Raw genomic sequence first — 12,412 nt, 5'->3', positions numbered from 1 at the left:
ATACTTTTAGAGCAAGATGAAACTCCATGGAACGAAAAATACTAAGAGCTTTCCTCAGGAGAAGGGGATACTCATCTCACTCCACAGATTTTGCTCCTGTGATGGAAAGGCAGTTTCTTCACCTGGCTACTCTTGGACACTAGTGTGTGCACATCCCCCTCCAGCCAGCAAATAACTTCACCTCTTCAAGGTGACACATAAATATCATCTGGTTCACGAGACATAAAGCACATTACACACTGCCTTGCCCACGTACTCGGGAAGAAGCAAAGAAAAAGCAGCCTCAAAAAGTCCAACAATTGCTGCTTATTTATCACCACGGTGCATGAAGTAGCTGAATTAAGCAGCAAAGCTCAAAGTCAGCACCAAAGTTTCAAATCCTTTTAAGAGCCCCCAGTTGCAACATAGAGCAAAGTTTGATGCTTTCAGTGTGCCATGAAGCTTATCGAGAGGCTGCTGAACCAACAAACTCAGGCTCCAGCAGTCTGCTAGCCTGGGAAAGCAGCTATGCCACAACGGCTGAGAGCAGGTTTGCTTATAGACCTTGCAACTCCTGTCTAAAAAGGCAGAAGAGAGCTTCTAAGTGTTCCCTAGCCAACAATCCAACCCCAGCTGAGAAAGTCAGGCACACACAAGTTCTCCATTCTTCTTAAATTCTGTGCTAGAGGAGCTGCAGCCTTTTGTGTTGAAGGGTTTCACATTCATGTTCAGTAAGGGTCCCATGCAGACATCAAAGGAAAACATTAAACTTCCTCAGCAAGCCTTAGGCTAACTTCAGAGGATGCATCAGTGCATAATGTTTAGCAGTTGGATCACAGTAATTCATGAAGAAAAGAAACTGCAGGACGCCCACAAGACATTCCCTGCATATTTCCATAATCAGGGATACTTCTGCTGAATTATTGTTCACATAGCAAGAGAAAAAAAAAAGGCAGCAGCCAGGACAGTACCGTGGTTGTGTTTGGCCTGTGCCTCTCTGCTCTTGCTGCCATCCTTTTCCACTGGACAGCAGGTACATGAGCTCAAAGAGAAAAGGCTCAAAAAGAATCTGAAAAGCACAGAGTAAGGCAGAAACCAGCATCACATCTGTCAGAGAGAGGAAAAATGCTGTTTACACTGCTGAATGTCTGTCATGGCAGCTGCTTCCCCCAGAACCCCTTCAGAATATGATGCAGAAGGCACATTTCTCAGGAAGAGCTCTTCTGACTCCATCCCTGGAGAGGTTTAGCCACCATTGAGTATCAAATACGTATTTTTCATAAACATTCTAAAAACCATGGTGTGCCTGGGAAGGAAAAATGTAACAACAAGTATCTTCCCTTTTTTTTTTGGCAATTGGAAGGCACTGAAATGTGCTTTTAAACTACAGTCACCTGGCAGGGTATTTTTGTTTTTACAGTAAAGCCAAAGAGGATTAGGACACACTGTACTAATTCCTAAAAGCAGACAGTACCTGCTCCAAAGCTTTATCTTCCAAGCAGACTGGACAGGCCAGCAGCATTGCAATTGCACAGGTGGGGAAAGAAAGAACAAAGTGACTTACTGAAGGTCACACGCGAATCTGTTGCAGGGCAAGGCTGAGCTCCCAAAGTCTCAGCCCACTTAGGCTTTGGAAACAGCAGTGAAACCAGAGTACGTACTACATTTGGCACAGATCCCTAAGTGATGCATGGCTGCAAGGGAACAAGAATCTCCACTCCTGCTAACCCAGACAGCAAAAGGAATATAAACAGGGAAACTAGTTACTCCACCCAATCTATCTGATCACCTTATATTTTCAGAGTCAATTAGGCCTCTCCTGGCCAGACAATCCAACCCACAACTTAGATCTTATTACAAATCAGACACTAAACCACTTTCTCCTTCCAGTTGCAGAAGACAAAAGGCCAAGTAGGCAGGCAATACTTTGGTAACTGGCTTTGTGCAACAGCTCTGGATTCTCTTAAAAGCCTCCACATTGATTACGCCCTTTAAATAGCAATGGCTTATTGAGAAACCTTCTACCCATTTTAATGCAGAAGGTTCTCCTTACATAGAGAAGAAAGCAAAAACTGCCCTGCCAAGGAATACTTATCCAAGTTTTGGATGCTCAGTCCTAATAAAACACTTTCAAGTTAGTAAGTTAACACGGGTGCTGAAGGGCTAAGAGGGGAAGCTTGGAGATGAAGGGGAAATGAAGTATGGACTGACACAGAACAATCCTGGGATCCAGCTCCAGCCAGCAATCCAGCCAATGGCACAAGCCACTGCTGCAGCTTGCACGGATCCAAAGGAGCTCAAAAGCTCAAGGCATGCAAAGCAGCAGAGCTCTCATGTGGTCTCTGCACAACACAGAGCAAAAGGCATAGAGAAATTAATTTCATCCAGCCAAATCACCACCACCCTGCTGTTATATAAAATCCTGTTTTCTAGGGAACGCTTCCAAAGATGGTGTCATTTGGGCTGGTTTGATTGCAGCGACACAGGCAGGTTTGAGATGAGATTCACTGCAGGCTCTGGTTTGACAAAAATCTCCCACTCCCTTTTCAATTTCTTCCTCCCATTTGCCACATTTTCATGTGGAAAACAAGCACAGCAACTGCACTGCCTACTTCTCAGATGCTAATATAGGGCTGTGATGAAAGATTTGCAGAAGGCCTTGGGGAGATGTCTGCAACCCAACTCCAACAAATAAAAAGATGACTGCTGGACTTTGCCTGGGAAAGTTTCCCCAGGTACTGGAAGCTCATGGAGGCAGAGGCTGCCCTTTTGTTCTCAGTTTGGTAGCCAGTTGTACAAATGATGACTGCACAATTACTTTTATAAGGTTGTTAATGCTACCAAGAATGTATCTTATTAAGGTTTAGAACTCTCACAAATACAACCCAAACCCTCAAACCCTTTGCATTTAAATTGCACGACCCACTTGTGCCTCATTAGCCACACAGTTCCAACACCAAGACAAATTTATACCCCAGCCTACAGTGATATTTTAGAAGGAGCAGATATACAAACACTGCACCCAGCCTGAGCTAATACTGCCATGATTCCATATACACAGCTTTGTGCTGTGCTTTCATCCTTCCCTCTCCTGTCCATATTTTAGCTGTCAGCATTCCTGGTCAGTTTTTGCATGCCTTGACAGCTAGAAGTTCACAGTCCAAGCAGCCTGCAGCACTGGCATTGCCCTGCTGGAAGCTACTTACCTGCAAAGCTGGCAGGAGCATGGACATGGAAGCAGGAGGGGAAGGTGAAAGCACTGGATGTGCACAGCCTTGTGTTTGCCCCAGTGGGGAACCAGCTGGGTCAAAAGAGAAAGCAGAGCACCAACTCTGACCTACCATAAAACCAGTAAGTGAAACAAGTCTCCTTCTTTATCCAGGAAAGCATCTTCTGTGTCCCAACAAAACCCAGCTGGTGACACCTTTCCCAACAAAAAGGTGACTGCCTCATTTTACAGGTATCTCAAGTGAGCACAGAAGCCTTGTGTCAGACAATTGATCCAAGAGCTTGAAAGTACTTCACATGCAGACCTTGGCACAGATTGCTGTTGACATTTACATTTCAAAACATCTTTCTGTTGAGGAAATGTACAACTTTCTCATCCTTAAAAGCTTGAAGCTTTGCGGTCCTCAAGGACAGCTCTGCTAAGAACCACTGCAATTGTACCAGAACAAGAGGAACTCTCATGAGGCCCAGAATGACTCAGAGGTGACAGCCTAATAGGATGCCCATCTACCGGAAAACTGCAAAAAGCAAAATTGTGGCAGTCTGCAAACAGAATTATTCAGACCAGAAAACTTAACAGCAATTATTTGGCATGGAGACAACATCACAGAGGCATACATCAACCTGGCCCAGGCAGAAACCAAGTGAAAAAGGAAGGAGACAGCCTCCAACAGTAGAAGACATATCTGAGCACAGAGAATCCAAGAGGACCTCCACAGCTGCTAGGATGTCAACCCTGTAAGGACAGATGCCCTTGGTGAAAGGTGACACCTCCTAACCTTCACTGTGCAAAGAGCAAGAGGGGAAGCACTGCAGTTCTAACAGGCAGAGCACCTCTGTACCGCTGCTCCTGGCTTTCTCTCAAGGCTGCTCCAAGAAGCTGAACCAGCTGACGTTTCATGCACACACAGAGCTCACAGGGCAATTTCCTCTCGTCTCAGCTAATAAATCTCATGGTGTGCCTGTTTCTTCTGAATACGGATTTTATAAGCTGGATAAACTTTTCGGAACAGTTGACTGCCAAGGCAGCCAAAACCTGGTAACCTGATGCCTGACCACAGCCAGGCACTGCAGGCTCCAGCAGGCACTCTGAGAAAGTTTAGTTTTCACACCTCAGAAAGATCCTGCTGCTGGCCTGCTCCCTCTGCAAAGCCTCCTGATGTAATGGCTCTGTAAGCTTTTAAGTTACCTTATCCTCAAGACCCCCTGTGATGAATAGATAAGAGAGGACAGAATCCCTCCACTCTTCCCAGCTGACAGAACATCCTACCATCCATCTCTTGCTTTTTCACTGCATGGTTTCCTGGCAAAAATATGAGTGTCAGAGCAACAACTCCTGTCTTTGGAAATCGTTAGAGAACCTTCCTTTAGGTAAGGACTTCAGTGCAGTTGCTGGTGCAGCTCAGAGTTTAACGGAGAGAACATCCTCAGACACTTCTCCAAACCATGAGCATGCAGCCCCCCTCTGGCTGTGCTGACAAGCATGCACACGAACAGGAAGTGCTGAGAAGGTAATTCACACAGTCCTGGCCATCGGCTAGAGAGCTGGAAATGAGGGAGGAATCGGTACCACGGGGAGAGACAGACCACCTGTGTAAGCACTCCAGAGGCCCAAATTTGGAACCCTCTCCCCTACAGCTGTTTTCATGGCCTCTTAAAACAAAACTGGCAGCTCACAAACAGGTCCTCTAGGCCAAGAGCCCATTTTCCAAGGGAAAACTGCAGTGCCAGTCAAAGCCAGGCCCTTGCACAGCCACTGACCTGCAGCGCAAGCGAATGCAGCCTTCCGCTGCCCGGGCAGGAGGCATCCACCCAGCCCCGGCGGGCGAGGCCAGGCACCTACCTTGGAAATGAGCTCATCGTGGTTGGCGAGATGAGCCCTGCAGTGAATGCAGCTGTAGGTCCTGTGGCACGAAGGCAGATACGCCTGGAAAGTCTTGGACCTTGTCATCTTCACCATTGGAGCCACGGAGCGCTGGGTGAAGTCTGGGGTGGCCCAGGAGGCACTCCCGCAGGACGGGTCGCACGGGAAACAGCGGAAGACGCAGGTAAAGGCCGTGGTTTGGCAGGGGATGGGTGTGGGGCAGGCTCCACACGCTGGTGACCGCTTCAGAGGAAGAGATTCCAGCAGAGGGAACGAGGGACTTGACGCAAACCTAAGGTCAAAAAGGAAGAGAGAGAACACTCACTCACAAAGGTGACAGCAGCAATGGGACGACCTAGGGTTTGCTGGAGAGAGCAGGGGAGAGTCGGAGCAGCCAGGAGACAGCTGTGATGCCTGAGGATTGCATCAAAGGGGACAGGATTTTATTCACAGCTCAGCCACTGACTCGCTGTCTGCTCTCCCATTTTCCTGGCTCTGTTGACAGGCTCACAGGATGTCAGGGGTTGGAAATGACCCAAAGAGATCATCGAGTCCATCCCCCCTGCCAGAGCAGGGCCATACAATCTAGCTCAGGTCACACAGGAACACATCCAGACAGGCCTTGAAAGGCTCCAGAGAAGGAGACTCCACAACCTCTCTGGGGAGCCTGTGCCAGTGCTCTGGGACCCTTAGAGTAAAGAAGTTCCCCCTTGTGTTGAGGTGGAACCTCCTGTGCAGCAGCTTCCATCCATTGCTCCTTGTCCTACCACAGGGAGCAGTGAGCAGAGCCTGTCCCCTCCCTCCTGACCCCCAGCCCTCAGATATTTATGAACATTTATTAGATCCCCTCTCAGTCTTCTCTTCTCCAGACCAAATTGTTGTCTACTGCCTTCCTCTAGCGCTAACACTCACAACCTATGTTCTCCCAACACTAAATGGAATTGGAAATGATTACAGAGGTGTTAAGATGATGTTTTTCATCCATCCTGGGCTCCCAAACACCTCTGAGGAACTGCACATCAAGGCCCAATTCTGCACCACCCCTTGAAGAAGTCAGGCTCAGTTAGCCAGAGAGAAATTTGGGACCCAGATTCAGCTCTGCCAGCTGCTGTCCTGTGTGACTCACTGGCGAGACACTCAGGAAGCCCACGGGAAGGCTGGGAGCTGGACTTGGGTTTCCTCAGCCACCAGAAAAGTGCACGAGTCACCAAACCAGTTCTTCTCTCCCATCTGCCCTAGTTTCCACAAGGGAAGCGCAGGTGCACTTCATCACACTCTCCTTTCTAACTCCCTGCAAGCTCTGAAGGAAGAAGTTACTCTATAAACTGCACTTTAGTACTGACAGCAGTCAAAGCAAGAAACAACCTCCAAGGACTATTCTTGATAGCAAGAGACAGTTACAAACCTCTTCAGGATAGAAACATCTTTTTACTCTCCAACGGCATCTGACAGAACCTGCAACGCACTTCAAGCCTGGGTCTTTTTTTTTCTGCTGGCTGAAACCAGTTTTTCTGATCCCACATCTATATGGTTTTCCATCCACAAATGTTTCTTCTGAGGATGGAAGCAGCATGAAGGATAAAGGAAGCAGCACAAAGGATAAAGCAAGCAGCTCTCCCCTCCCTCCCTGATACATGGCGTGCATGCATGCTCTAGAAATTAATCATGAACTCCGGCTGCTCCTCCCAGGAGGATTTTCTTTTCCATAAAACATGTGATTCTGCTCAGTTTCTGAGTCTCTGCATCAAATACTAAAACAACATCATCATTATCCAAAAAAACCAAACCCAAAACCCCCATCAACCAACCAGAAAAACCAAGCAGACGAACTGACCTGCAGTGGAAATTTCTGCAGTGGGCAAAACAGAAAAAGTCTAAGAGCTTAAGAGCTCTGTCTCTAAGCTGGGCTGAATAACTTGCTGCAGCACAGCTGATAATCTTGCAGGTTAGAATAAAGCCAGGCCAGGTCAGTACGTGGTTGCACTGCTAAAATAGCTCCTGGAGCTTGCGTGCTAAGCTGGCTTTGTTGCTGCTCGCAAGAGCAGCCATGCACCCCGCTGAAGGTAGACTGCAGACAACAGCTGGAGCAGGGCTGTTCTAAGCAAATACCTCTCTGACTGGCCAAAGAGGAAGCTGCCAGAACAGCAGGGTGGAAATCGGAAAGGCAGTTGAGGAATAGAAGGCAAGACCCCAGAAAATTGTAAGAGGCAGCCCCACAGAACTCACAAACGTCCCATCCAGGTGACCTCTTTTGCCCAGGGTTAGCATCTAGTGTTAGAGAATCCAACAGAGAGCTAAAAGGATGATGAAGAGACTTGAACATCTCTCCTTACAAGAAAGGCTGGGGCTGTTTTGTCCTGAGAAGTAAAGGCTGAGAGGGGATCTTATCAGCATCTAGAAGTATGAGGGGTGGGTACCAAAATGAGGGTGCCAGGCTCTTTTCAGTGGTGCCCAGTAACAGGACAAGGAACAATGGGTACAGGCTGGTACACAGGAAGCTCCACCTCAACATGAGGAGAAAACTCTTTACTGTGAGGGTGCTGGAGCACTGGCACAGGCTGCCCAGAGAGGTTGTGGAGTCTCCTCCAGAGACTTTCAAGACCCACCTGGATGCACTCCTGTGTGGCTTAGTTTAGGTGATCCTGCTTTGGCAGGGGAGTTGGACTTGATCTCTAGAGGTCCCTTCCAGTCCCAAACATTCTGTGACCAGTCAGAAGTACCCCACACTGGTAACAAGTCATAGTGAAAACAACCACAAAAATCAGGCTGAAGCCACTACTGCTGTTTGCTGGGAAGCCTATGTGTGAGCACTGTCAGGCATCAAGAACTGCAGAAACCCTCCTCACTTTGCCACCAAAGCACCACTTTGGGAAACCTCTGACTCCAACTCTCCTCTTAAGTCTTCTTGTCATTGTTGAGAAAGAAGATCTAAGATGGAGGGAGTCCAGAGGAGGCTACAAAGATGCTGAGAGGGCTGCAGCAGCTCTGTTATGAGGACAGGCTATGTGAGTTCGGGCTTTTCAGCCTGGAGAAGAGAAAGCTTTGAGGAGACACTGGAATGGCCTTCCACTATCTGAAGTGGGCTACAGGAGGGCTAGGGAGGGACTATTTACAAGGTCTTGTAATGACAGGATGAGGAGTAATGGGTTTAAACTGGAAGAGGGGAAATTTTAACTGGACGTTAGGAAGTTCTTTACAATGAGGGTGGGGAGACATTGGCACAGGTTGTCCAGAGATGCTGTGGGTGCTCCCTCCCTGGAGGTGTTCAAGGCCAGGCTAGATGAAGCCTCATGTGACCTGTTCCAGTAGGAGGCAGGGGGTTGGAACTGGATGATCGTTGAGGTCCCTTCCAACCTAAACCATTCTATGATTCTAGTCCAAGATGCTTTAGCATTTCTGAAGGCATCACCCACTGATCCCACTGCCAGCTGGACGATCCCTGGAAGTCAGGCACGCTCTCTGCAAGCTTTCCCAGTGAAAAGTTCCTACAAGCACTACGTGGGAGGGGTGTCACAGGCTCAGATGGGCAGCATTTGGTGCAGTCAAACTTTCATTATGACCATGCACAGTGCTCAGCAGGAGGCAAACAGCAGCAAGACCACATGACACCAATTCCCCCCTTTTTGTGAAGTATTTCTTTCTTCTGCTCTCCAGAAGGCATGGGAGAAAAAACCACACAGAGTCTTGCTCATCTGGCCAAGTGCTGATAAAGCATATCTATCATGATCATAACAGTCAGCACTTACATAGCACTTTTCATCCTTAAAGCTCTTCGCAAAGACTAATCAGATTAACCTTTCCCAATTAAAGTTACAGGGAGAGCTTTGGGACACCCACCCTGACACAGAAGGGCTCCCTTCACAGCTTTTTAGGAATTAAATCTCCCCTGGTTCAATCAAAAGAGGTCTTGTCAGGAATTTCTCTAGCCAGCCTGTAGCTAAGCAGACTGCCTGTGCACTGTTTGGTAGGCAGCTGCGTCTCTGGATTTCGACAAGGCTTCTCTTTTACACTCAGCCTGGAGAAGAGGAGGCTCAGGGGAGACCTCGTTGCTGTCTATAACTACCTGAAAGGAGGTTGTAGCCAGGCGGGGGTTGGTCTCTTTTCCCAGGCACCCAGTGACACAACAAGAGGACACAGTCTCAAGCTGTGCCAGGGTAGGTTTAGGCTGGACATCAGGAAGAAATTCTTCCTGGAAATAGTGATTGGCTTTTGGAATGGGCTGCCCGGGGAGGTGGTGGAGTCACCTTCCCTGGAGGCGTTTAAAAAAACGCTGGATGAGGCACTTAGTGCCATGGTTTAGTTGATAAGGAGGGTCAGGTGATAGGTTGGACTCGATGATCCTAGAGGTCTTTTCCCATCTGGTTAACTCTGTGATTGGAGACGTCCATCAGGCAGTCCTCACCTGTATGCTGCCCCAGGTCTCCACACACCCCAGAATTTTGTCAAAACACGAAGTTTTGCAGTGACAGCATTGTTTTCCCTCTGAGAGGAGGAGCACTTCCAGGACTGAACCCTAAGTCAGCAACAGGCCACGAACTAGACACAAGTCAAAGCAGAATCCTTCCTTGTTTTCTGCTGACTAGATGTAAATCAAAGCAACACATCCAAGGCTTCCTGAACTAACCAAGTGCCAACCTTTACAGTCACAAGACTGTAAGATCCACCTCCAAATTCCAAGTCCCTGATTCAGCAGCTGATATGCTATATCCCAGCTGTAACAGAGCTCAGAACCTGGAATTTGTGAGCCATGTGCCTTGTCCTCCAAGCACACGGAAGCAGGAGACTAAATGTGCTCTTCATGGGGCCAAATGCAATTGGATTCCAAGGCAAAACACCAAGACCTGTCTGAATGAAACAAATGCATTGGACAGACCATTCCTAAAGCCTGAGGAAGGGCTGGCAGTCACTTTCCCCAATTTCTGAATGAGAAAACAGACTGCAGCTAAACCTTAGATGCTGTGGATTCGTAGCAAAATGGTGCAATCCTTTCTCTCCTTTCCTTCAGCAGGGGCAGGTGAACAACCCAAACACCAGCTTTACTGCTTCCCTCCCATGCTGCCATGCCAAACATTTCTTTTCTGGTCAGCTGCCTAGCATGGCAGCACAACAGCTGGGGAAAGCAGCCCACGGTGATCCTCAAAGCATAACATAGAATTAATATAAAAGCTATCCCTTAATTTGTTCTTTGCTGACCCTCCTCTGCCCAGGCCTCCAAAGCATCAAAGCTTTACAACAAGTAGAACAGGAAATACTATGACTGCATTTATCTAACAGAGAAATGAACACACACACACACACACAAATTATCTGCTGCATGCAGCTTTCTGCAAAAGCATTTAACAAGCACTCATTTATTTGACCTCGTAACACATTTAACGTCAGCAAAAACGTTTTGACCTTTTAGAAGTGGACAAAAAAACCCAACATTCAAGTGAGATGATATCAGAGCACAGATTAAGATTAATTGCAATTCCTGTTCTCACTGTGCTGAGAAGGCAAACTAAACTGATCTCTTTGCTTAAGGCAGGGGAGAGAATAAAGACTTGTGAGCTAAGATCTTGGTGGGAAACCCAGGTAAGAAGAAACTGCCTTGAAATCTTCAGATAAGCTCCTCTCTGCTAGCCACATATAAAGGCACTGCCTTTGTACAGCACTCAGCCTGAGTCTGAGCTATCAAGAGTTCTGTCCTCATCCTAGTAAGAGATACAAGGGAAAAACAATAGGAAATGCGTTCTTACATCCTATGAGCACAGCTAGTAGCTTGTAAAGACCCACTTCTGTCACAAATATCAGCTCAAAATGCATAAAAACAAGGATCTGTGACGCTCAGCAGTGCAAAACCCAACCTCCTGGATTTTTTTCCTGTCCTAGCAGCAAACGCATTTGAATTAAAATACATTTAGCAGCTAACAGTGCACTCATTCTACTGCAGAACAAAGGCACAGGGATGATTTTGGGCTGTGGCTCTGGTTTTTCAGAATGAGTTAATGTTCATCAGCCTCACTGACAGTGGGCATTAGTGGAGCCATCCTATTCAATTTAAAAAACAAAGAGATGCTTTGACTGCTTTCTCGTCATGCCCAATACTGTTAGAGAGATAAGCATCTCTCACCAGCAACATAATCCAGTATTTTTCTTTTATCATTCTTCAAGAGACATTTATCTCTGGGATGGACACAGTCGCGTCCACGGAATAGAAATGTGGGCCTGTTAATCAGTCCATGAGAAGCCAGAAGATTGGTTTAGACAAAATGAAAGGGTCTGAGGGAAAAAAGCTGATCAACCTCTTTTGCTGTGGCTCTCGGTGAGAGAATGAGCTGAAGGCACTGCCTGCATGCCCTGCCTGTGCTGGAGCTGCTTAATCCTGCTGAGGTCTAAGCCTCCACGGTGGAAAAACCACGACACGCAATTTGCCGTTTGAACAACTTTTTGGTTCTGTATTCAGCTTCCACCTATCCCACAGCCACTTTCCACATGAAGCTGTCAGCAATTCAGGAAACGTCAGAAAAAGGAGAAATGCCAAGTCTGTGCCAAACACTTGCTAGACAAGGCTACTGCTTGTACACGTCCATATGCCACAATGACAGAGAACAAAACCCATCACATCCAAGCCTCACTTTGCATAAACCCCATGTGCCATGCAGCTCAGATGCAAATGTTCCTGTTCTTTCTGGTAGGACAAACACCAGGTTTGTTGGGTCTGAGGGTCTGTTTTAGGGATTACTCCATTTTTAAGAAAAACTGTAGTCTGTGAAGTACTTACTAGAACACAGCAAATGCTACAGCAAGCTGCCTGCAGCAGGTCTGAAAACCTCCTCCTATTTGGAAACCTGACCTTTCTTCTTTGGCATCTCTTCTCATCAAAGAGAGCAAGCTGAAGATATACTTATGCTGAGTGCAATGAAAACACAGGAGGAATTGGGTTCAGAGGGTCTTCTGTTCCTACGAGGTCACAAAGTGCAGCAGCCTGTGCTGCTCTGGGGCCTCAGCACAATTCTAAGAAAACACTGGAGGTAAGAACACTTACCACTGTTTTCCTGACATGGAAATTGCCTTAACATAGCTTAATGCACTGCAGTTTGCAAGAGGCAGGCTGGTTTCTAAGGTGATACACTGGAACGGAGTCTGGATTTAATGCCCAGTTTTGCTGGTCTTTGCTCTAAAAAAGGTAGAATCAGAATTGCAAGTGCTGAACCCTCAGAGGCACCTGGCACAGCTAAGGAGCTTTCACGCTTTGATGATGTACTGCTGCAACAAAAGACCCTGGTTTGGGGCAGCTCTGGAGGTCCTCACTACCACAAATGACTGCAACAGCTCTGGAAAAGATGGAAGTTGAATCAT

General features: G+C 47.3%; 1 protein-coding gene across 1 annotated transcript in view; it reads right to left on the bottom strand.

The window, feature by feature from the left end:
- YPEL2 (yippee like 2) overlaps positions 1-12,412 on the bottom strand; it is a 41,684-nt gene that overhangs the window by 21,465 nt on the left and 7,807 nt on the right. Inside the window, exon 2 of the mRNA XM_064165883.1 lies at positions 5,051-5,363. Coding sequence (XP_064021953.1) covers positions 5,051-5,167 — 117 coding nt within the window. The 5' untranslated portion in view covers positions 5,168-5,363. The remainder of the gene's footprint in view (positions 1-5,050; positions 5,364-12,412) is intronic.

This window comes from Pogoniulus pusillus, chromosome 27 (genome assembly GCF_015220805.1).
Source record: "Pogoniulus pusillus isolate bPogPus1 chromosome 27, bPogPus1.pri, whole genome shotgun sequence".
Lineage (NCBI taxonomy): Eukaryota > Metazoa > Chordata > Aves > Piciformes > Lybiidae > Pogoniulus > Pogoniulus pusillus.
The sequence above is the reverse complement of the archived record's forward strand: the minus strand, read 5'-3'. Positions and strand labels throughout refer to the sequence as shown.